Source organism: Ursus americanus, chromosome 23 (genome assembly GCF_024610735.1).
Source record: "Ursus americanus isolate L20-20 chromosome 23, mUrsAme1.1.p, whole genome shotgun sequence".
Classification (NCBI taxonomy): Eukaryota; Metazoa; Chordata; class Mammalia; order Carnivora; family Ursidae; genus Ursus; species Ursus americanus.
The window spans coordinates 18,936,057-18,960,224 of record NC_142149.1 but is presented as its reverse complement, the minus strand read 5'-3'; the positions used below and the strand labels follow the sequence as shown (position 1 = coordinate 18,960,224).

Below are 24,168 nucleotides of genomic sequence, written 5' to 3'. Positions count from 1 at the left end.
TTTTTTTTTTTTTTTTTCCCTTTCCTGGCAGAGGCCTGGGCAACCACAGGCCCACAGCACCCTCTGCTGTTGAATTGCAAAGGACAGTACCTGGCTGCTGGGACCAAGGTGGCTCACGGATTCTGATCTTGAGCAAGAGGCAAATTACAAGAGCAGAAGAAATTCGAAATTAGTTTCCATGCGAAACCTCAGGATGAGTTCATCTTGCTGGTAACAGACAGCAAAGGCAAAGCAAAATAAAACTGGGCAGCTGAACTTTTCCAGCAAGACAGCTGTTCAGCCTTTTCCAAGCTGAGTGGAAAACCCCAATTCACCCACACCAAGGCTCCAACACAGGAAAAATACGCCTTTTCTAGTGTCATTTGTGAAGCACATGTAATGCTGTCTCCATAGAGATTGAGCCCAGAGTAACAGGGAGAGGGAGAGAAGCGCGCTTAGAAGTAAATGTAGGAATTGAGGAGCTTATCTTCTGGACCCCCCCCAAAGGATAAGCCCCCAGCTTTTTAGTTCCAGCATTATAATGTACGTGCGTGCCCTAACAGAGGTAAAATTAGAGGCTACATGACAATGTTATAATGGAAGGCTTTCACTTCTATTTGTAGATTGCTTAATTGATCCTTTTTCCTTGCCAAAGGCACCAGACAGCCTTGAGATCCTTAAATGCTCCCATCTTAAAATCACTTATTTAACCATGAAAGAGATACTAGTTTATAAACAAAGATATTCATCATATATATACATTTGTGTGGTCTTTTAAGGAATATGAGCTGACAGAGACCACACAGCACGGCGGTCAGGCAGATGGACCCGGGAGCCAAGCTGCTGGTTTAAAAATGTGCCCTGTCGTTTACTAGCTGAGTGACCTCAGGCAAGCTCCTTACCTCTCTGTGCCTCAATATCCTCATCTGTCAAATGGGGTTGACAATAGGATCTATACCCTAGAGTTGTTATGAGACTTGAGTGAGTCGGTATTTGTAAAGTGCTTCGAACAGTGTCTGGAAGAACTAGGTTAAGTGCTGGTTTAATACCAATCAATAAGTAAACAGTGCCAAACAATAATAAAATAAAAAGTGTGTGGTGGCACTGACATCTGCTTTTCTTTCTTTTTTTTTTAAGATTTTATTTATTTATTTGTCAGAGAGAGAGCGCACAAGCAGGGGGAGCAGCAGGCAGAGGGAGAAGCAGACTCCTAGATCAAAGAGCCCAACTCAGGACTCGATCCCAAGACCCTGGGATCATGACCTGAGCCAAAGGCACCTGCCCAACCCACTGAGCCACCCAGATGCCCCTCAGCAGAGGTTTTTTTTTATGAAGCATGCCTTCCCTGTGTTGGTGAGGTCTTCAACTGTGATGTCTTTGTCACCTTTTTTTTGTTTTTTGTTTTTTTGAGAGAGAGAGCGTGCGCATTCGGGAGGGGAAGAGCAGAAGGAGAGAGAATAGAGAGGGAATCTGAAGCAGGCCCCACACTCAGCACGGAGCCGACTCAGGGCTTCATCTTGCAACCCTGAGATCATGACCCCAGCTGAAATTAAGAGTCGGACACTTAACCAACTGAGCCACCCAGGCACCCCCTCTTTGTCACCCTCTTTCTCCTTAGGTGCGATACAGGGTTTCCCTTCTGCTAAGGGGGAGAAAGGTGGCCTCTTGGGGTCAGCCGTGGTGGGGGAGGCTCATTTGGGTGAAAAGCAAAATGAGCTTCATGTCTGTCTTATCTTTGGCCTCCTTGTAACCGCCAGATAAAAGGCTCCTGAAATACATACAGCTCATCGATGAATCCAGCAGCCCCTTTTAGCCCCTGGTCCCCGTCTGGGGCTCGGGGACAATTCACGGCTCTAGAATTTCTATAAAGGGCTCAGCAACGGCCATCTGCTTGGAAGGGAAACCAGCAGAGCTGTCAAAACACACCCGTTTCATTTGCCTGTTCAGCACAGTGCTTTATTTGAGATGGCCTGGATGCTGGGGATCGTCAGGGGCCACCCCCATCACTGCCACGACTCCCCCCCATTCCCCTCCCCTGCATTATCCTCTTTTACTTCACCCTGTTCTTTTCCTCTGTGACTTGACGGAGTGTATAATTTCACATTTATTTGCTCGTCTCCTTCCTGTCTTTCTCCTCCGTGGCCGTGCATGCCGCCAGCATGGGGACCGCAGCCGTGTTATTTCCCGGTGCGGCCCGCTCCTTAGAACAGGGGCCAGCACACATTACCCCCTCGACAAGCGGCTGAGGGCTAGATGGACAAATGGCCTCTGCGGTGGCTTCTTACATGCACGAGTCAACAACGACCAAAACAAGTTCGATGAGATGAAAGAGGAGGGAGGGACTCTGCCCAGAAGACAATGTTGATTCCTCCCTTATTTCTGAAGAACTTGGCTTTGAGGTTGGTGTCTGAGGACGGACAGGGCTATCTCCCAGCACGCCTTGACAGCAGGGTACTTCTGCAGGGCGCCGATGAAAGGACACGAGGGAGAGAAGCCTGTCCCCGGGGGAGCCTCTTTGCTCTGGACACCGGCCCCGCTCTCCTTCCTTCAAGTCGAGAGCTTGGCCCTCTGTCGGCTGTCGTCTGCACAGAAGGTGCAGACCTTCCTGGAAAAAGAAGGAAATTTCTCCATCACTCTTCCCCGAATAGCCTTGGTTGCCCTCCATTGAGGACACTTTAGTCACCGTTTGGATCTAATTCAGGAAAGGAATGGGAGACACAGAAGCTTTCTGCAAGAGGGTTTTTCATTAGGGTATGTTGGGCCATCTGTTTTCCCAGTGAGGCCCAGGAGTGTAAGTTCTTATTAAGGAAAAGACCTGGCATTCCAGCATAGCTTGGCTGACTCCCTGGTTTCCACTCAGGACCGGAGGGTGGGGTGGGGCTCCAGGACATGTGGGCACAGTGCCTTCCTGAATTCAGTCTATCTCCGTCTCTCATCTGATGTCTTCTGTTTTTCGTGCTGACATCTGACCCGGTACCTACTATGCACATAGAGTCACACGGGCGACCCTCACCTGGGAACGAGCCCGGCATCTGCCGCCCCAGCAATTCACGGGCACCTGTGTCATAAGACTTAAGCAGAAGGAGCCCCTTCTCACTATTTCTATGCCATACAAGTGGGTTAGAGCAACGTTCCTGAATATACGATCTGTGTGTGTGTGTGTGTGTGTGTGTGTGTACGTAAGACGATGACATTTTGTCTAATTCCTCTTATTCTGCTTGTGCTCATTTAATGTTACTCTAGAAAATGATGAAACCCATTCTGCTTTGTTTTCTGACCCTCACAAAACACAACCGACCCTTGTATTTTCCTAATCGAGTTATTCCAGAAAGCTCCTTCTTTCTTAGGATGCCGAGTTCACATCCCCTATTCTCAAGTCAAGAAACTGAAGCTCCGGGAGTCTCAGCAGGAGACGGGACACCCTGGTTTTCCTGAGACCTCCTGGTTTGGGACTGGGGTTCTGGAGCACCCCTTGAGCCCTTAGAGGAGTCTGAGTGTGGGTCATAAACGAAACGGTTACTCTAGGTCTCTGTGAGCAGAACCCGCCTGAGTGGTGGCAAGCTAGGGTGGCCTCCAGTCCACTGCTCGTTCATTACACCCTGATGAAGCAGGAACAGAGGACAAGGGGAGATCACACGCACACACACACGAAAATGAATTCAAACGGGTCTCTGTCAAAGGGAATCCTGCCTGAGTCCTTCCATAAGTAAGGAATCTTCTGTGAGGTAAATGTTACTTCCCCATCTCCCACCAGTGGATCTATTTTGTCCTGCATGACTTTTATACTACGGTTTGATCCTAAAACACAGCACTCATTTAGCTGAGAAATGCAAGTTGCGGAAGAGCGTGCTGCCATTTGTTTCAAGAGGGAAGATTTAGGCACCTCAGTGACAAAATACTGCCAGAGGATACGTAAGAGGTTGGTAACAGTGGGGGCGCCTGGGTGGCGCAGTCGTTGGGCGTCTGCCTTTGGCTCGGGGCGTGATCCGCGTTCTGGGATCGAGCCCCACATCAGGCTCCTCTGCTGGGAGCCTGCTTCTTCCTCTCCCACTCCCCCTGCTTCTCTCTCTCTCGCTGGCTGTTTCTCTGTGTCAAATTAATAAATAAAAAAAAAATCTTAAAAAAAAAAAAAAAGAGGTTGGTAACAGTGGTTGTCTCTGGTGAGGAAACTGGGTGAGTCAAGGGCAGGGTTGGAGGAAGACTTTACATTTTAAAAATCTCTTGGGGCCCCTGGCTGGCTCAGTCAGGAGAGCCGTGCAGCTCTTGATCTCAGGGTTGTGAGTTCAAGCCCCACGTTGGGTGTAGAGAGTACTTAAAATCTTAAAAAAAAAAACCAAAACTCTTGATGACACTTTCCATACCCCAGGCAGCCTACTGATGCAGCATTAATGCCTAAATGTTGCCTCAGAAACTCAAATTCTCGGTCCTTCTGCCCCCCGCTCCGGGCAGCCGGGCTCTAATCCTCCTCCTGGCCCCTGCTGAGGTCCTCAGACTGGACTCCTGTCCCTGACAAGGAGACTGCCTCGTGACTTTTGATCTTACCAGGGAGCCATCTCAGCTGCAGTGGACCCTGTCAGCTCTCCTCAGGGGGTCTTGACACGAGGGAAAAGGATTCCCCGCCAGAGCTGTACCGACCCAGGGGCCCAGTGTATTTACAGTCAGCACTCAATCTGCAGGTAAAGCGGAACAGAACATTTAGGCAAAGATGAAGTGTTCTTAGGTCATCTCAGGGAACACACAAAGTGGTCCCCCCACTTAGAGTTGAATATATCGCTTGTGTGTCACCAGACCGCAGAGAATTTAAGTGCTGCCATTACCGCCACTTTGCTGGGGACCAAACTGAAGGTTGAAAAAACAAAAACACTTTCCCAAGGCAAACAAGTGACAGAACCCAGGATTTTTTTTTTCACTTGTATTCTTCAATGGTGAAATAGAACATCATGGAATAAAACAGACTGTAATGAGTAACTATAAAGCCAACAACGATGTAACTTCCGCCTGGTTCAAGAACACAGAACACTCCCAGCACCCCAGAACCCCCCCTCCCACTCCTGTCTTGGGTCCCTTCTCCATCCTGCTTCACTCCCTCCCCCTAGAGGAAAACACTACCCTTTTAAAATGAATCATTTCCTTGCTTTTTTTTTTTTTTTCTAGTTTTACCACCCATGGGTGCACAAAGCCAGGATTTCCACTCAGGTCTATGAAACTGCAACGTCTATGTTCTTATCTATGTTTTTTTTCTTTTAAGATTTTATTTATTTATTTAACAGAGAGAGAGACAGCCAGTGAGAGGGAACACAAGCAGGGGGAGTGGGAGAGGAAGAAGCAGGCTCCCAGCAGGGGAGCCAGATGTGGGGCTTGATCCCAGAACGCCGGGATCACGCCCTGAGCCAAAGGCAGACATTTAACAACTGCACCACCCAGGCGCCCCTCTTATCTATGTTCTTAACCTCGAGGTCACGCTTCCTCTTATACCATCAGATACTGAAGGATCGGTTTAAATCTTCCATCGAGTGTGAATTTGTTTCTTCTTTCAGCTGTCAATTTCTGCTTCATGTGTTTTGAGGCTGTTATTAGATGCACACGAATTTAGAACTATTTTGTCTTCCTTTGATCACTACAGGTCCCTCTGGAGCTCTAACAATGATTCTGAAAGGCTCGCTGGTCTGACGCCAGCTCTCTTTGGCTCAGTCTTCCACAGCGCCTTTCTCCAGCCCTTCTCTGCCTCGGTAACAGACGTGGAGGCTCCTTCTCCGCTCTTTGTATGGCCTCTTGACCTATTTGCAAAGTCACTGATGCTTTTTAGTTCTAAAATACAGGACTAGGAAAATAAGGACAAGAAAACAAGGAGCTCTGAATGAATCGAAGCCCTCGGCTGAGCCTCCAGACTGGCTCGCCCTGCCCTTAGACAGTTACGTTTCCACAGGCAGAAAGGTGGCAACTGCTTTAGAGAAGTTAGGACACTTGTCACCGTAAAGCTCCCTGGTGCAGGTTACTCTAACAGGGGCCAAATGAGAAAGCTGTTTATTCCCCAACAGATACTCATCGCATACACACCCCGGAGAATACTGTACAAATCAGTCATATGCATGTGCCACCACGACCATTTCAAGTCAAACTATTTTATTGTCCAAGAGACTCTTTCTGTGGTCACGGGAGGCCCATTCTCCACTGCCGGAGCCCCAGACCGCGTCCTCACTCCTCGGCACTCTGAGTGCTGATGTAGTCCTGCAGGAGCGCCCGCACCTCTGCCCGCCGGCTCATCCTGGTGGCCTTGCCCTGGAAGCGGCCTTTCTTCCCAGCTCCTTTGCCCTCCAGAACCTCAGCCACCCTGGGGAGCAGAGACACAGTCAGGGAGGACGTCTCCGAGGGAAAAGCCACAGAAAAACCAAAGGCAGCCCTGACTCTTTCCCCCAGGGCTGAGGGGAGGGAAAGGAAGAGTAGTCGGCTTCTAGAAATCCTTCTTCAAAATACCGGCACATGTGCACAGATACAGAGTACATGTTTAGTGTAAGAGTCAGTAACTAGGGGAACAAAAAATGAACTAGTATGTGTTGTTCCAGGCATTAAAAAAAAAAAAAAAGCGTGAATAACTGGACACAATGGAAGTATCTAGAAATGGGGGGGCTAGATAAATTATGGAAACCTCCAGGGAGCGGGGTGAGTGTCCACGAGAGGTAAGGGGCTGTGGACACAAATGCCTGTGGGAAGCAGCAGTGCAGCAAGCTGCGGGTGAGAAGCGGGGACGGCGGCAGCGCGATGAGCCTGGCCTGTCTGAAGAGGGCGCCACCAGCCCTTTCCTTGCAGCTACTGCCATGTGGGAATGCAGGCCCAGTGTCGCCAGAGCGGACCTTCTTTTCCTTTCTTGAGAAAAGCTAGAACTCTGTATTTTTATGTACAAATCCAATTTTAAAATGTAACAATGATTTTGAAAATTTAAAATACTACACAGACCAAACCATTCTATAGGCCACAGCTGGCTGCCTGTCAGGGAGCTGTGCTTTCCATTCCTGTTTCCCTGGGGCTCCTGGGGGGCTCCGTCGGTTAAGCATCTGCCTTCGGCTCAGGTCATGATCCCAGTTGGTTAAGCATCTGCCTTTGGCTCAGGTCATGATCCCAGGGTCCTGGGATCGAGCCCAGCGTCGGGCTCCCTGCTCAGGAGGGACTGTCCTCCTCCTCCCTCTGCTCCTCCCCTTGCTCGTCTGCTCCTTCTCTCTCAAATAAAATAAAATATTTTTAAAAATAAACAAATTCTTATGTTTTCTTTTTTTTTTCTTTAAGATTTTATTTATTTATTTGACAGAGAGAGAGAGACAGCCAGCGAGAGAGGGAACACAAGCAGGGGAAGTGGGAGAGGAAGAAGCAGGCTCCCAGCAGAGGAGCCTGATGTGGGGCTTGATCCCAGGACTCTGGGATCATGACCTGAGCCGAAGGCAGACGCTTAACGACTGAGCCACCCAGGCCCCCTATGTTTTCCTTTGAACATATATTCATCAGAGCCAAGTGGACTCTGAAAACCCTAAACAACCTCCGTACCTAATTTAAGGTAAGAAAACATCAACGATAACATGAGGGTAAAGAAATTCAACAAAGTTCTAATTTTTCCATAACAATGATATCTATGCCTATTTTTATGCTTAGTCTTAAAATCCTAATTTTTTTTCAGATGCCCGAAGCACCTGCTGCACCCGCCTAGGGACGAGCCGGCACCTGAGTTCACGCAGCACTTACGTACCTCGGTTTCTAAAAGAAAAAAACAGAAAGCACAGGAGATGCGGAGCACAAAAGACCCAGGTCTGAGTCTTAGTTCTGCCACCGTACTTGCGAGATCTCAGGCACAGGACACGTGCTGTCCCTTATTTGCAAAATTAGGAATGATGGTGGTGGTACTCATTCCCGCTTGGCCCACCTCACATGCCTGTGATGTGACCCAAAATGAGATCACAGAGGTGGCGGCCCTTTTCCCCGGTCAAGGGCTAGAGTCACAAGTCAGTGCAGGCAGTCCACAGAAGATTACCTGGGGCCCAGGGTCTCCACGGCCTCAGCCGGCCCTGCCAGTAAGAAGAGCCCGGCACCTTTCTCATCGCCCACAGTTAAGAACAGGAGGGTCTCCTAGGAGGTAAGAGAAGGAGATAAGCCCTGATACTTAAGAAAGTGGGGTCAATCCCCCTAAACCCTGCCCTCTCCTCAGTCTCAAGATTAGACTTCTTGCCCCTAAACCATGAGTGATGTTCCTGATGAGTGACAACGCAGCCCCACACCCCAGCCCGCCAGGGCCCAGAAACTTTTTGAGAATGACTACGGGAACTGAGATTAAACATCAAGGAGGCAGAGGGGGAAAAAAGGCCAGGTGCTAAATGCCTTTTGTGATCTGACTCCCACCCGCCTTTGTAGCCTGGCTGCCGCCTTCCCCCACGCACCCTGCACCTGCCGCTGCCTAAAGCTCCGTTTCCCTCTGCCCGGTGGCCTTTGCTCCTTTGTCTGATGACCACTAAGCAGTCCTCCAGCCCCCTGCCCGGGGGCCTCCCCACTCTTCCAGGTGACCTGTTCCTCCCCTCAATTAGAAATGTCGACATACACGTTTGTCTCCCAGACTCCGCTGTGAGTTCCTTGAGAATCAGTACGCTCTATACAGAATTAGGAAAGGAGACATACACACTGCTTGGCCTGGAGCAGGGACCCCAAAAAGTATTTTTTGGAGTAAATGCAAAAGAGAGACTGGGAAATCACGAAGCTGCAGACTGTCAGGATGGGCAGGGGCACTTGAAGCCAGAGGCAAAGGAAAATGGAAGGATGGCCCTCAAAGGGCCTAGCCAGCCCCATCACTTCTAAACCAGGCCTCTGGCACACGTAAATCTGCGTGGCTTGGATGAGTTCCAGCTCTGATAAGGGGAACTCAGAAGCTGGTAACTCTCACATCCCCAGAAAGGTCAATATCAGAGCTCTAACTCAGCACCTGAAACAGAGCTTGGCTTGTAGCTAGTGCTAAAAACACCAACCAACCAACCAAACAGTACTGAATGAACTTCTATTTCCTGCTCCTCATGTGTTCATGTGAAGGGACCTCAGCTAAACTGATGCCCCTCACTTAGGTCTCCACTCAGGGCGGACAGAGAATCTCACGCTCCTCTTACCTCGGACCCGATCTCATTGGCAATGATATTCATGAACTCAGAATCACCCTCCTTCCTACAACAGAGGACACAGATGTGAGACCCAGCTTGGAGAGGGAGCTGGGAAACGGCAGGGAGCCGCCCTCCTCCTCACAAGGCTGGCCTTGCTGCTGTCTGTGTGGAGTCCCAGACTCCCTTAGCAAAGACAGACGGCACGGCTGAGCGCCAGCAACGAGGCCTTCCCAGCAGTTTACAGCCTGCTTTGCATTCGTGTGAGCCTCTCTCGAACAAGATCACCCAGGTAAGGACAGATCTGGTAGGTGGTGAAGGGGGTGAGGGAAGCTGGTGATGACAGTTACAGTCACAGTGCTGCTGGGAAGATGCTCTTATCGAACCCAGGAAGTCTGGCGCATAAAGGTGTACTGGAAGGTAACACATCTCCTAGGGTCTGCTCGGCCTGGAGGAACCAGTGAGCAACCCGCCTCCCACGACGCACTGCACACAGGGGACAGGCTGAACCCCAAGCCTAACGCTCCCACACCTTGTCTCTCACCTATGTAATGTGACCACACCTCCCCAGTCCGGGCTGTTGGGGAGGCTGTGGGCCACGTGCACGGCCAGGTCTCTGAGCAGATTCAGGTTGTTCTGAAACGGATGCCATCACTCAGCGGACAGGAGGAGTAACACGCGAGTCGCCATCCTCCCGCCACTTCTCTCTCCCCTCCCTCCCCGCTCTGACGAACTACACAGCCGGCTGGGCGGAGGGGTCGGGTCTGGGGAGCCTACTCCAGGGCTGCCCTCTCCGTCCTCTGCGGAGTAAGTCACCTTCTGCAAGAGCTTGGCAGAGTTCTGTAGCTTCTTCACGGCTTCCACGTGCTCCTCCGCTCCACACCTGCAAGGGAAAGGCGTGTGGTCACCCGCCCAGCTTCCCAAACGGCTTGTGGTGCGGGGTGTAAATCCATGAGGCCCTTCTGGACAGTGCATTCCCTCCAGATGGGGACCCGGGGACATTCCTAAGCAACTGAGGAAGAAGATATAAAAGAAAGAGCCATTTCGCGTGGGTCTGACGTATTGTCCAAAGCGCTTGATCATTTATGATTGCCTCTCACCCCACCGAGATTAGAGATTACAGTCTCCCCGACCGGTAGACCGATAGGAGAGCTGAGCTTGGGGCACCCAGGACCTCAGACACGGGGGGGGGGGGGGGGGGGAGCTGGAGACAGGGGGAGGGGAAGGGGGCAGGGGGCGGGGGGGGGGGAGAGGGAGGGGGCAGGGGGCGTACTTCAGCAGCGCGGTCAGTGCTTTTTCAGTTCCATGGCTCCTCTCCATCCACTTCAGCACCCGGTTCCCAGCCAGAAATGCCAGGTTGGTCTTGTTCTTTTTCCCCTTCTCAACGCCCAGAATTTTAATGACCTACATGCGGCAAGGGGGGAACACATACACACACACGAACTACAGTGGTGGCAAGACCTGAGGGTAGGAGCTCCCTAGACCTGCCCCCCAGCTGGGAAGCAAGAGAGGGGTGACTTCACCGAGGCCGCCTCCACTGTCCCCCTCAATCACTCCCAGCTGGTCATGACCCCCGCTTCCCCAACGCTCTCCCCCCTAGCCGCTCGGGAGCCCTTCCTCGCCTACCTGAAGGTCACTGAGATTGCTCACATGGGTCCCACAGCACATGTTGGCATCAACGCTCTCGATGGTAACGACTCGAACGGGCCCCGCGTGATCGTCCGGCAAACCCCGGCCCCTCACCTGGAAGGCGACAGAGGGAGAAGAGCCATCTGACTGCTGAGGAGGGGCTCTCGGAGCACCATTCCTTGGACGCTACCCGACTGGCTCTCCCTCACCTGCTCCACCTCCGGGTCATCCAGGCTCAGCTCTCGCACGTTCACAGGCAGCCGGGCCCTGATTTTTTCATTGACGCTCTGCTCGATGGCGGCCACCTGCTCTACAGTCATGGAGGGGCTGTCCAGTTCGATCACACTCCGGACTCGCCCTAACTCCCTGCCAGAAGAAGCAGAGTGGTCACTGGATGCTGACGATGACCACGGTGACGTAAGAAGCTTTACAGAGAAGGTTCGTATAAAGTATCTTACTTAATGCTCATGAGAATCCTGCAGGGTAGAGACTGTCATTTCCTTTTCACAGGTGAGGGCTCAGAAGGAACGTGAGCAAGATCACGTAGCCAGAATTCACCCCCTGGGTCTCTGGGCTCCAAACTCCATGCTTTTTCCTTCTCCCATCCTCATGTGTCCCCTGAGACACACAAGGTCACCCACCACCCTATCCGAACGGGAACAGGAGAACACGGCAGATTTTGAACACTACCCTTTCTTTTCTCCCTGCCACTCGCTTACCCGTTGGGGTAGTTGGGGACCTGCGACCTACGGTTAGTCTTATGCCCCCTGCTCACCATGATGTGGTCTTCAACCCAAACAGATGGTCAGCAACTGCTGTGATGAGATGCTGCCCTGAGCAGAGAGAACAAGACACAGGGAATTGTGAGCAGCACAGCCAGCCTCAGATTCCCACGCTATCATCGCAGACACTCTCCCTGTTGAAAACCTGACGGGCACTGGTTTCATACTCTTGACAGATATTTTATTGAAAATCCTCATGAGGGGGCGCCTGCCTGGTTCAGTCAGTTAAGCATCTGACTCTTGATTTCCGCTCAGGTCATGATCCCGGGGTCATGGGATCGAGCCCCACGCTAGGCTCCACTGTGCATGGAGTCTGCTTAAGATTCTTTCTCTCCCTCTGCCCCTTCCCACCCCGCACACTCATGCCTGCTCTCTAAAATAATACATACATACATACATACATACATACATAAATAAGTAAGTAAGTAAGTAAAACCCTCATGAGGGGGCGCCTGGGTGGCTCAGTCGGTTAAGCATCTGCCTTTGCTCAGGTCATGATCCCAGGGTCCTAGGATCGAGCCCCGCATCGGGCTCCCTGCTCAGAGGGGAGCCCGCTTCTCCCTCTGCCTGCAGCTCCCCCTGCTTGTCAGTCTCTGACAAATAAATAAATAAAAATCTTTAAAAAAAAGAAAGAAAAGAAAAGAAAGGAAAAGAAAAGAAAAGAAAAGAAAAGAAAAGAAAAGAAAAGAAAATCCTCATGAGAACTCTACAAGAAGCTCATGATGCCATTTTACAAATGACCTATTTCAGAGGTGCAGGATGACTGCATTGACAGTGGAAGGAAGTGAAGAGCTAGCTTTAGAAGATAAACTGACAGGACTCTGTGGCTGGCTATCCCCAAACAGGTGTCTGCACTGACTTTCAGGATTCAAGCAACCAGGTGGATGCTAATGGAAGATCAAGTCTGGGGGAAGAGATGCCTTTTTAAGTCCATTTTGGACATGCTGAATTCAAGAAGCCCAGGAGATATCCGGGTAACAAGTGGGAAGTTGGTAATACTCAAACCCAGCAGTTATTCTAATACTTTTACTTTGTTTACATTGGTTGTTCTTTTTTTTAAGATTTTTATTTATTTATTTGACACAAAGAGAGAAAAAGCAGGGAGAGCGGGAGAGGGAGAAGCACACTCCCTGCTAAGCAGGGAGCCCGATACGGGGGCTCGATCCCAGGACCTTGAGATCACGACCTGAGCTGAAGGCAGTCGCTTAACCAACTAAGCCACCCAGGCGCCCCTGTTCATGTTGTTTTTATACCACTTATCATATCTAGCCTGAATTGGAGCTCATTCTGAAAGTCCGTCCTTTACACAAGGTTACCTCCTAGACAACCCAAACCACATCTCAATCATCACGGCATTCCCCATGCATGGCAACCGCCCCTCCTGCAGGGCCCCCACGCCACCCCACCTACCCGAATGCTGCTGCATGTGGTCAAACCTCCGCTCCCAGTCCACCCGGACCTGGACCTCGGTCCCAGGGGCCAGGGGTGTCTGTGTGAAATGATCAGCTTGGGCCCCCCGGCGGGTCACCCGCAGCACAGAGATGTCATTGATTGTACCATGGTCATCAGGCTGGGGAAAGAAGTAAAGCTAATCAGTGGAGGGAGGCAGAGCTCACCTTAACTCCTAGATACAAAGACCCGCTAGGGAAAGTGTGTGAGAAACACACCCAGACACCCATATATATTGTTCTTCAGAACAAAATAACAGAATTGAAACAAAAATTGTAACTACAGCAACGAAGATTTTAGTAAAACCCGAAAAACCTTAATCGTCACTATCACTGCCTTAATTTAGATTCTTATTTTTCAAAAGTTTCTAAAATGGTTTGAATCTTCCTCGCTCCCTCCTTCCACTCCATCCTCCGCACTACTACTGGCATTAGATTCAAAAACATTCACTCATTTTAGGAATGCCTGGCTGGCTCAGTCGGTGGAGCATGTGACTCTTGATCTTGGGGTCATGAATTTGAGCCCCACGTGGGGTATAGAGATTACTTTAAAAAAACAAAAACATTCATTCACTTAAAAAAGATATCTAGGGGCGCCTGGGTGGCTCAGTTGGTTAAGCAGCTGCCTTCAGCTCGGGTCATAATCCCAGGGTCCTGAGACCAAGCCCCACATTGGGCTCCCTACTCCTAGGGAAGCCTGCTTCTCCCTCTCCCTCTGCCTGCTGCTCTCCTTGCTGGCGCGTGCGTGCTCTCTCCCCCTCTCTCTCTCTGTCAAATAACATAAATAAAATCCTTAAAAAATAAATTAATTAAATAAAATAAAATAATTAAAAAATATCTAGTGCCAACTGCTTACAAGACACTGCGACCAAGAATACAATGTAAACCAGACAAGACCCCCCACGGAAATTAAGAGTCCGGAAAAGAACACGACACACACACAGGTCATTGCAATATGAACTACAACACGCCACAATGTAAAAAAGTACACTGCTCTCGAGGAGCTCAGACGAAAGAGACCTGATAGTCTCAGGGAATCAGGGAAGACTTCCTGAAAGAAACGATATATGAAGTGAGTCCTATAGTTGCCTGAGGTCACAGGTCTTCCTTCAGCAGAAAATCCCTGTAATAATGATGACATGGATATGAAATCGGAACTTTCTAAGTTTACTAAACATGTTCTTTTATGTCACTTCTTTGCCTAAGTACCTCCACGGCTCACCAGAGCTGCTTCTTTTTTTAAGATTTATTTTTTTGAGAGAGAGAGCGAGCAGGAGTAGGAGGGGCAGAGGGAGAGAGATCTCAAGCAGACTCTGTGCTGAGCACAGAGCCCCACTCGGGGCTCGATCCCACCACCCTGAGATAACGACCTGAGCCAAAACCAAGAGTCGACGCTTAACAGACTGTGCCACCCAGGCGCCCCTCACCACAGCTTCTTGAATGAAGTCCACACACCTTAACACATCCTTCAAGTTCCTCTGAACTGGCCCCAATTTACCTTTCCAAGGTCATCATCTCCAGCCTGCCATCAACACACACCACAGGCTCCAACTACATCGGACTATTTGCAGTTAACTAGACATGACAGATTCCTTTGGCTTCCCTGCCTTTCTTTGTGCTATTATCCCTGCTAGAAGAGCCTCTCCCATAATGCTCACCTTTTTGCTGCTATTACCCTCCTTTCCCGTGTTCACACTGGACCGTGCTCCTACCCAACACAGCACCAATAAATCTGTCTTCTGCTGTGCTCCTTCAAGGAAATCTTTTCCAGGCCCTGGCAAACACCCTAAGCTAACGCCTAATTCCTTCGCACTTGCTGTTCTCCTTGCCTGGAATATTCCCCATCCCCACCAGCACCATTAGGTAATTGCAATGGCTTACCCCCTCACTTCACTTCGGTCTCTACCGAAATAACGTGCTCCCTACCTAGGAGAACATCCCACCACTGTCTTTCCCTCAAGCTTTAATTTTCTTTATAGTGTTTACCATACCGGGCATTCTATTTTATCTGTTCACCATTTTGTCTGTCTTCTCGGATAAGTACCCTACGTAAGTAAAGATGCTGCCTTCTTCACCCCTTATCCTTAGCCCCTGGAATAAGTACCCAGCATATGCTATGGCCCGATAAATATCTGTTGGGTAAACAAATAACCCGGATTGAACTAACTGCCATCTGCACTCATCACGGCCGGGGCAGAGGAGCACGAGGGCATTTTCCACCTGAGCAGGAAGGAATGAAGGGCTTCCTGGAAGGGGATCGGGGTGAGGCGCGGGCCTGGTACCTGTCCCCCGCCCTCGGGGAAAAGCAGCGTGTCTTCCAGCACCACATGGAAGCCGCTGAGCACTTCCTTCTTGCCATTGCTTCCTTCGGTCTGCAGCTCGGCGGGGCTGCAGGAGACCACGGTGGTGGTGAACTGCACAGAGAGGGACAGAGAATAAGCCCGACCCCAGCCCTCAGGCCACTGGGACGGAGTCTCCCTCGGCACCCCCTCCGCGCGGCGTCCCGCTCCCGCACCGCCCCATCCGCCCTCGCCCAGCCGGCCGCACCTCGCGGGCGTAGCTGTCCCGCTGACACCGGAACGCCATCGCCGCCGTCTCCCGGGACGCGGGGACCCGCGCACACAGGAACGCCCGCTGGCCGACGGAGAGCCGCGCGGGACAATCTTCACCGCGGGCGCGTCTCCGCGCAGAAGCAAGAGGGCAGAGGATGGGGTGTGGCTTGGACAAATTTACTGCAAATGCGATTTGCGATTTGCAGACATTCCGAGGTGCCTAGCAACTGTGTAAAGACTTTGGAAAGGGCCAGAAGAGAAAATAAAACAAAACTGCGTGCGGCATGAACTTGTCAAGGCACTCAATTTAGCCCCGCGCAGTCTCGGTTGGGTGGTACTGATTTGGATAGACGGCCGCGCTGCCCAATTAGAAATTAGGGCTAGCCCCATCTGCTACTGTTGTATTGAAATCAACAGATCCAGAACGTTATGTCATTGTGTGATAACGACTGTAAAAATAAGTGAGATTTTTTTTCCGCACAAAATATTCGAAAGCTGGTGTGTATTTTGCACTTAAAGCACCTCTCAGCTTGCACTGGCCACATCTCAGTACTCAGTATTATCACATGCACTCAATAACCGCAGGTGACTAACGCTACCTAATTGGACAGTGTAGATAAGCAAGGCTAACACAAGTTACAACCTGTAATCAGTATCTTAAAACATTAAACGGATTAGATGTTAAAATTAACTTTCTGCTCTCTTAACTCAGCTAATAATGAAGTTTGAAGACTCCAGGTGTTTCAAAATGTAGGACTTTTCAAATTTTCGGCAGTAATGCAGAGCATACCCCATCTGCTAGGTAACACGCTCCACTCGGAACCCTGGACAACATCATGTCATCAAACACATCGTTTATGCTGAGAAATAAATGCACTACATGGAATAAACAAATACTGTAAATAGCTCCACATCATTTTAGGTTAGGTTTTGCTGCCAAACGAGTTTTGCTGTCAGTTCTTTTTCTAAGTGGGTTTTCAGAACTTTTTGGTTTTCAGAATCGTGGATAAGAGGAGGGACATATGCTATACAAGTTCATGTCCCAACTCTGCCACTTATTGTAACCTGTTCAATCACCTATGAAGAAAAGGCCCAATTATAAGACTGATATGAGGTTCAAAAATTTTTAATGAGATAATATATAAAGACTTAGTAAATTGTAAAACATGATACAAATACAGCTTTGTATTATCAGGTTTTTTTTTTTTTTAAGAACGAATGTCAACAGCACAATGGGCAGAAGATATAGACAGAGCACCTTAGAAGAACTACCAATCACTAATAAACACTCAACAATCTTATAATTAAAAGTAAATTAAATCAGGTACAATTTTTTACCTTCACAAGTATCTAAAAGGTTTTGGAGACTAGGGCACTCTGTTGGTGGGAGCAGGAAGCTGTCCAATTTCAATCTAAGAGCAACTTGGCAACATCTATTAAAATGTTTCAATGTATCTACTCTTTGACCTGGCAATTCCACTTCTAGAAATCTACCTTACAGATATTCTTGCCAAATATGTAAAGATAACACATTTTTATTTTATTTCATTTTTTTAAAAGATAACACATTTTTAAATGTTCATTGCAGAATTGTTTGAAAATTAAAAAGGACCAACAACCACCTAAATGTCCCTCAATAAGGAATCAGTTAAATTATGGAAAATATATTCAATTGAATACCATGTAGCCATGAAAAAGATTAGGTCTGTATATACTAATTTGGAAAGAGCCCCAATATATATTAAGTAAAAAAAAGCAGAGCTCAAGAAGTACATAGTATGATTCCACTTATGTTCACACACTGCATTGGCTTGTATGTCTACTAAATTATAATATATATTATATATAAGTAATCTACAAAACCATAGATGTTTCATATTATTATACATTGTTTTACATATCAGATAACTATATAATACAATATAATTATATAAGCTATAGGTATTAACGGAATGTATAACATGTACAGCATATATACATATATAGTCATAGAAATTTGTCAGAGAGGGGCGCCTGAGTGGCTCAGTCAGTTAAGTGTCTGCCTTCGGTTCAGGTCATTATCCGGGGGTCCTGGGATCCAGCCCCATATCTGTCTCCCTGCTCAGTGGGGAGGCTGCTTCTCCCTCTCCCTCTGCGCCTCCCTCTGCTCCTGCTTGTGCTTTCTCTCTCTCTCAATAAATAAAATCTTTTAAAAATTTGTTTAAATAAAAAAAGAAATTTATCAGAGAAACTGTTAACAGTGGTTACCCTTATTGAGGGAGTATAAATTTTACTCTAAATTTTATGCCCTTTGGGACACCTGGGTGGTTCAGCCGGTTGGCCTTCTGCTTGGGTCATGATCTTGAGGTCCTGGGATTGAAGCCCATGTCAGGCTCCCTGCTCAGCAGCGAGTCTGCCTCTCCCTCTCCCTCTGCCCCTTCCCTCCACTCGTGCGAGTTCACTCGCTCTTTCAAATAAAATCTTCTAAAAAATTATTTAATAAATATATTATATACCCTTTCATACTATTTTTTTTATATTTGGGAGCTCTGTTATTAGGTGTGAATATGTTCATTATTGTTCTTGAAACTTTTATCAGTATATAATGTTCTTGTCTCTTATAAACTTTTTAAAATTTATTTAAATTTAATTAACATATAATGTATTATCTCTTTCAGGGGTACAGGACTGTGATTCATCAGTCTTATATAATACCCAGGTGCTCATTACAACACATACCCTCCCCAATGTCCATCATCTAGTTACCCCATCCCCCCCCCCCCGCTCCCCTCCAGCAACCCTCAGTTTGTTTCCTATGATTAAGAGTCTCTTATGGTTTGTCTCCCTCTCTGGTTTCATCTTGTTTCATTTTTTTCCTCTCTTCCCCAATGATCTTCTGCCTTGTTTCTTAAATTCCACATATCAGTGGGATTATATGATAATTGTCTTTCTCTGATTGAGTTACTTCACTCAGCATAATACCCTTTAGTTCCATCCACATCGTTGCAAATGGCAAGATTTCATTTTTGATGGCTGAGTAATATTCCACTGTGTACATATACCAGACCTTCTTTATCCATTCATCAATCCCTTTTAAACTATTTTGTTAAACTATGTCTATATATTACCAATATAAACTTTCAAGTTCAATTTTTTAAAGAAATCTCAGTACTTTACTATGAGTTCAAGGGCAAAGTCTGGGTATGGCATTTTGTTTAAGTACACATCAGGCACTCAAAAAATGTTTATGGATGAATGGGGTAGCTGATGAACAGAAGAGTAAAGAGACATAGGCATTAACTAACATAACAATTAGCTTTGAAAGTATAAAGAAATTTCTGGAGTATGCAGAAAGCTGAGGCGGGTTTCTGGCTAGCTCTAGGGGTGGCGATACAGCAAAAGGCTGGTTGTGGTCTGAGAAATAGGAGCACTGACCTGGGCATGAGAAAATCCCCAGTTTGGTTACAAGCCTGCTCCCAACATCTTTCTGCTTCCAATCTCAACAATGAGGACCAGGATCTGTGACATCCACCCCTCCCCTTGAGAGGAACAATAGAGGTAGAAAAGGATTGCCTCCAGGTGGAAGAAGTGCAAGAAGGAAAGAGACAGAAAAGCGTTCTTGCAGATTTATTTATAATCTATCTGCTGCTTTTTGGCTTTTGCTCTACCACATATATACACATGCTCAAATACTCAAGAGAGCCCTGATGACTGGCCCAAACACAAAGATTACAGGCAATTGGTAGAAAGTAAGGAGCCCCACCAGTCTCCTCCTCTCCTATCCTGCCATCTGATGCAGCCATACTCAGGTGCCTGGGAAGAACAAATAAAACATGAAGAGGACCCCGAAAAAGAGCTTCAAAAAAGGGGCGCCTGGGTGGCTCAGTCGGTGAAGTGACCTAAACTCTTGATTTCGGCTCAGGTCATGATCTCAGGGTCCTGGGATGGAGCCCCATCTTGGACTCTATGCTCAGCGGGGAGTCTGCTTGAGATTCTCCCTCCCTCTGCCCCTCCCCCCTGCTCACATGCATGCTTTCTTTCTCTCAAATAAATTAAAAAAAAAAAAAAGAGCTTTTAGGAAGGTTCAGAGATCCCAGAGATCCCACAGCTGAAGAGCTGGCAAAGACCCCGGCCCAAGCTTTTCAGAGCAACTGGAAGATGCCCCAGCTTCCACCCCAGCTCTGCCATACAGAAGTCAATTACTTGTTGCATCAGCACTGTCAGAATCATCCTAGGGAAAGAACAAAAGACAAAAGCACCTGTAGAATTTGCAAAGCATGAACATTTGTGTTCACAAACTCTTCTCACTCCTTCCCGCTCTCCAAGATTTCTTTTGTAATTTTCTAAATCACACAACTTCCTGGTAGGGTAACACGGAAGGATTTATACTTTGGAAAAGAAAATCAACCCCTGGTGCTCAATAAACAACAGTGTGTCAAGCATCACTTGGTTTCAGGATTTTAATTCACGCCACGGCTCCTTACAGCTGTAGAGACAGTTAAGGGGGCCAGGTCTGCTCTAGGATAGAGAAGTAAAGGGGAGATGGGAGGGAGGAGGGTCTTGCTCGGGTTTTCTACAGCCTGGAGAAGAACATTCGACCTCCTACGTCAGATTCAAATTTGGCTGACATGCACTGAGCACTACTGTGTGCTAGGGACCATGACAAGAGCTTTCTAGTATCTTATTTTTTCAGACTAAAAGGAAACCGAAGGGTTTAAGGGCAGGCTTTACTTACATCAAGGTCATCCATGCCAGGGGGAGGTCTCTTGGTGTTGACCTTCTTCAAAAGCTAGTGGAAAGAAGAAAGTAATTACAAGAGAAAAGAAGGGCAAGGGGAGAGCAAGCTGTATACAGATGGACCACAGAAGGGTCCCAGCCAGAAAAATGCCCCTAACACATCACTGGAACGAATTGAAGAAAAGTAAATCGATCCCCTTCATTTATTTTTATTTTTATTTCTTTTAAGATTTTATTTTTAAGTAACACCTGATGTGAAGCTCAAACTCACAGTCCTGAGATCAGAGTTCATGCACATTCCACTGACGGAGCCAGCCAGGAGCCCCGATCCCCTTTTTAAAAGGAAATCGACACACACAGAGCATCCTCCTTACTAATCCAGGTTAGGGTCTGTTAAGTGTTTTTGCAACTTGAATAAATAGTAGCTGAAATTCTAAAACCAAATAATGCATGGCAGGGTGCAACCTAATGGGAACTAGTAATTTGCTTTACGATGTGAATTTTTATACTGCCTAGTTTGAGCTTCCCGTGAAGTTGTGTGACTCAGGAAACACACACACAGAAAATAAAAGAAAGAACAAGAGTTAACAGAAGAGTTGGGAAAGGTTTTGCCAAACTTTCTCAAAATTCTGCAACTGGTGAGGGAAGGCATGTACACGGTTTCACTAGTACTCATTTCTCTCCTTCTACTAAATAAACATTGCACAGAACACGTAAAGAATACGAGCACCAATGAGGGGAGCTCATATGTGTCTGTCTAGCCCTGATGACAGTCCTCCAGAGAAACGTGTGCAGGGAGACACAGGGAATGAGCAGGAGGGGCAGAAAATGGCATTACCTCTGCGTAATGTTCCACCTGAGCCAGCTCCACCTCTTCATCCCCTTCCCAGTCCCTCCAGTTATCAAAGTCCACAGACAACCACACTGGCTGCAAGAGGAAAGCGCAGAGCGTCACGGGGCAGGAAGCGCAGAAGTGCGCGGAAGAGCGTGGCCGTGTGCACAGGGGCATGCGTGGGGAAAAGAAGGTCAACGGGGGCGCAGTCTTCTCAAAAGCACCTCTTTGATGGATCCTTCTCCAGACTGCCATTATTATCATCCACAAAGATTTGCCAGGAACCTACTAAGCCCCAAGCACAATGCCAGGCATTGTAGGGGATAGAAAAGCATAGAAATTCGGCCCTCCAGAAGCTGACTGACTAGAGGGATAATATATCTGGAAAGATAACTGTGTCATAAAGTATCATGGGAGTCAACCAAGCAAGATAGACAAGCTGCATTCCCTGGAGTGGGGAGAAAACCCTTGGAGGCCTGTGTTCCAAGCTCCTACACTTAGACAGGAAAGAAGTTATTCACTCATGAATTTAACAGCTGTTTATTGAACACATACTATGGGCCAGACTCTGAGCTTGGCGTTGGGATTATTAAAATGTTTGATATGTAGTCCCAGCCATCACAAAGCAAGTAGGGAAAGGAAATCTAAATAAATCATTATAATACAGTGTGGAAAGTGTAGTGGTGGCTTACACAGGGAATATTATAGCTCCCAGAAAGGAGCTAGAGGAACCCAGGCTTTTCAGAGTAGCAGAGACTTAAAGGATGAGCAAGGGTTGGGTGAGCACAGGTAGCCATGATGGAGGCTTTCCAGGAAGAAGGCACAGCTTGAGCAAAGGTAAATTAGTGAGAAATAGCCTGGTGTGTGTCAAAGAGCTGCAGGCCATTTGCTGTGGCTGGAATGTGAAGTTTAAGGCAGACACTGATGGGGTGTAATGCTAAAGAAGGGAAGAGTAGCCGGGTCATGAGTTTATATGTCCTGCTATGGTGCTTGGATTTCAACCGAAAGGGTGGGAAGTGACAAGCTCAAATCCCTAGAAGAGCTGGGGAACTAATGAAAAGGATTAAAGTGTGCTGGTCCACATGCTCCGTTTACAGCTCCATCTCTAGGCACTTGGGAATTGCTTTCTTTATTTTTTAAGTAATCTCTGTACATGGGGCTTCTTGAACTCACAGCCCTGAGATCAAGAGTCGAAAGTTCTACCAACTAAGCCAGTCAGGCGTCCCTAGCATTTGGGGATTTAGACCAGTGTGATCAGGGTCTCCATTTCCGAAGAAAAGTTGATAATCTCGAGTTTTATGTGAAATCTGCACATTTTTATAGGTCATCAACTAAACAAAACTAAATGTCAATAACCAATCAAAATAATCTGTAAATACTGTGAAACTACAAAAACAAATTCGAGAGCCAGACCAGTCAGGAGATAGCTGATTTTCAACTTTTAGCGGGGAAGAAGCCACTTCTTAGGTAGAAAAATAACAGGGTCAAATGTGTGTTTTAGACAGACCATGCTGGAAGCCATGCGAAGGATGGCCTGAGAGTGAGGCTGAAAATATGCAATAAACCTCACCCAGTGATGGATGAGGCCTGAATTAGGAAAAGATGAAGTAACAGATTCAAGCATATTTAGGAAGTCAAATAGGACTTTGTGAGTGATTGAATGTTGGTGGGAAAGGAGCCAAGGGTGATTTCCTGACTTATGTCCCCAGGTGCAGAGACAGCACAGGAGAAAGAGCAGGCCATTCCCCACACACCTACCTTGATATCTTCTTTGGTGAGTCGGGGCCAGGCCACCTTCTCCTTCCATTTCCTCACAAAGCAAGTAATGGAGCGACCAGAGCGCTTATCCTGAGAGTCCTGCCAGATAGAGAGCCTCATCCTTAGGATGTGAGGTTTAGAATGAATCTCCAATTTTCCAAACAGCCTTTCCACCCAGACCTTACTGTCCCACCCCACAATTACCTTGGAGTTCACCTTAGCATAGAATTCAATCTCATTGTACAACTCCACTCCATCGGCATTCTTGCAGCTGAGGAGACAATGGAGCTGAGGAAATGCGGGAGGCTGAGCATGTGGGCATTAAGAGAAGGGAAAGGTTCCTGGAAACCAGGACCTTCAGAGAGGAAGGCCATTACCTGAACACAATACGATGGTCTTCGATGAGCACATGGACATCGGTGCTGTCCTCAACACAGAACTCCATGAACACGTACTTGGGCCTGTCGTACCACAGGGTCCGGGCATGCTGCCTGCAGGGGAGTTGCGGTGGGGCTTCATCGGGGTGGGAGAAGGAAGACTGAGGGCATTTGGGAAAGGTGGAAGGAAGGGAAAATTGAGGGACGTTTTATGCTACAGCCCTGTCAAAGTGGAGCTAAATGAGACAGAAGGGGGTGAAAGCGGAGTGATAGGAGTGGGGGTGTGCGGTCAGGGTGAATCTGGGGAGAATTCAAAGTGCGAGAGTTGAGAGGGAGTTATGGAGAACATTCCCCACCACTCCAAAGTTACAGAGACCTGGAATCTGGAGTTTCCATAGGACCTCGCAGGACCCAGAGCGCCCAGAAAACGTGGGACGAGAAATCTCCAAGGAAAAGGGCGACCGGAAACACTCACCTTGCCATGGTGGCTCCCCGCTACCCGGTGGCGTTGGGACTGCGAGCCCGGCTATCTTTAGATCCTGGGGACGCCCCCAGCAGCTGCCTCTCCTTATATGGTTGGGGAAGGCTTTAGAGAAAGGGGGAACGTGGCCCTACAGCCAAGGGATCTGCACTCCGGAGAGACTCTGGAAGAGCGTAATCCCGGCAGCCCTTCACATCTCAGCGTCTCCAGAAATGTACAGGTTAGGAATAGACGACCCACCTGCGGGGAACCGGGACAAGGGCCACACTAGATGCACACCGAATGACTTGTCCCTGGCTTCATTCATCCGCTTCTCCAACGCTTAGTGCGTTCAGTGTCTGATTCACAAGAGGCGCTCAATAAAAAATTACTGGCCCGAATTAAAGCCCCTGGGAAGGCCCGCCCCCGTGACGGAGGACTGTTTGGCGTATGAGCCCCGCCCACCCGCTCCTTCAGGTTTCCCGGACTGCGCGCCGTTGCCATGGCAGTGAG

At 48.2% G+C, this 24,168-nt stretch overlaps 2 protein-coding genes across 7 annotated transcripts; both read right to left on the bottom strand.

Annotated features, from left to right (window-relative positions):
- Positions 1–6,081: 6,081 nt before the first annotated feature.
- On the bottom strand, positions 6,082–15,660 carry AARSD1 (alanyl-tRNA synthetase domain containing 1). Its single transcript, XM_045781585.2, has 12 exons — positions 15,508–15,660; positions 15,243–15,374; positions 12,923–13,082; positions 11,506–11,563; positions 10,940–11,096; positions 10,728–10,844; positions 10,375–10,505; positions 9,918–9,984; positions 9,646–9,737; positions 9,114–9,168; positions 7,997–8,091; positions 6,082–6,310 (listed from the first exon to the last, which is right to left on the bottom strand). The coding sequence occupies exons 1-12, from the start codon at positions 15,544–15,546 to the stop codon at positions 6,175–6,177; spliced, it is 1,239 nt and encodes a 412-aa protein (XP_045637541.2). The 5' UTR covers positions 15,547–15,660; the 3' UTR covers positions 6,082–6,174.
- Positions 15,661–19,103: 3,443 nt separating this feature from the next.
- PTGES3L (prostaglandin E synthase 3 like) lies at positions 19,104–24,165 on the bottom strand. Of its 6 annotated transcripts, XM_087854351.1 has the most exons (8): positions 23,572–23,665; positions 23,196–23,309; positions 23,023–23,089; positions 22,819–22,917; positions 21,067–21,156; positions 20,227–20,280; positions 19,695–19,722; positions 19,104–19,304 (listed from the first exon to the last, which is right to left on the bottom strand). In XM_087854351.1, exons 1-8 carry the CDS (start codon positions 23,589–23,591, stop codon positions 19,297–19,299), a joined length of 480 nt encoding a protein of 159 aa, XP_087710477.1. In that variant the 5' UTR covers positions 23,592–23,665; the 3' UTR covers positions 19,104–19,296. The 6 variants fall into 6 exon arrangements, with proteins under 6 accessions (XP_087710477.1, XP_045637547.1, XP_045637545.1 ...); XM_045781591.2 differs by lacking the exons at positions 19,104–19,304; positions 23,572–23,665 and adding an exon at positions 23,917–24,165 and having other exon boundaries at positions 19,543–19,722; XM_045781589.2 differs by lacking the exons at positions 19,104–19,304; positions 23,572–23,665 and adding an exon at positions 23,671–23,910 and having other exon boundaries at positions 19,543–19,722; positions 23,196–23,356.
- Between the last annotated feature and the right edge of the window lie 3 nt (positions 24,166–24,168).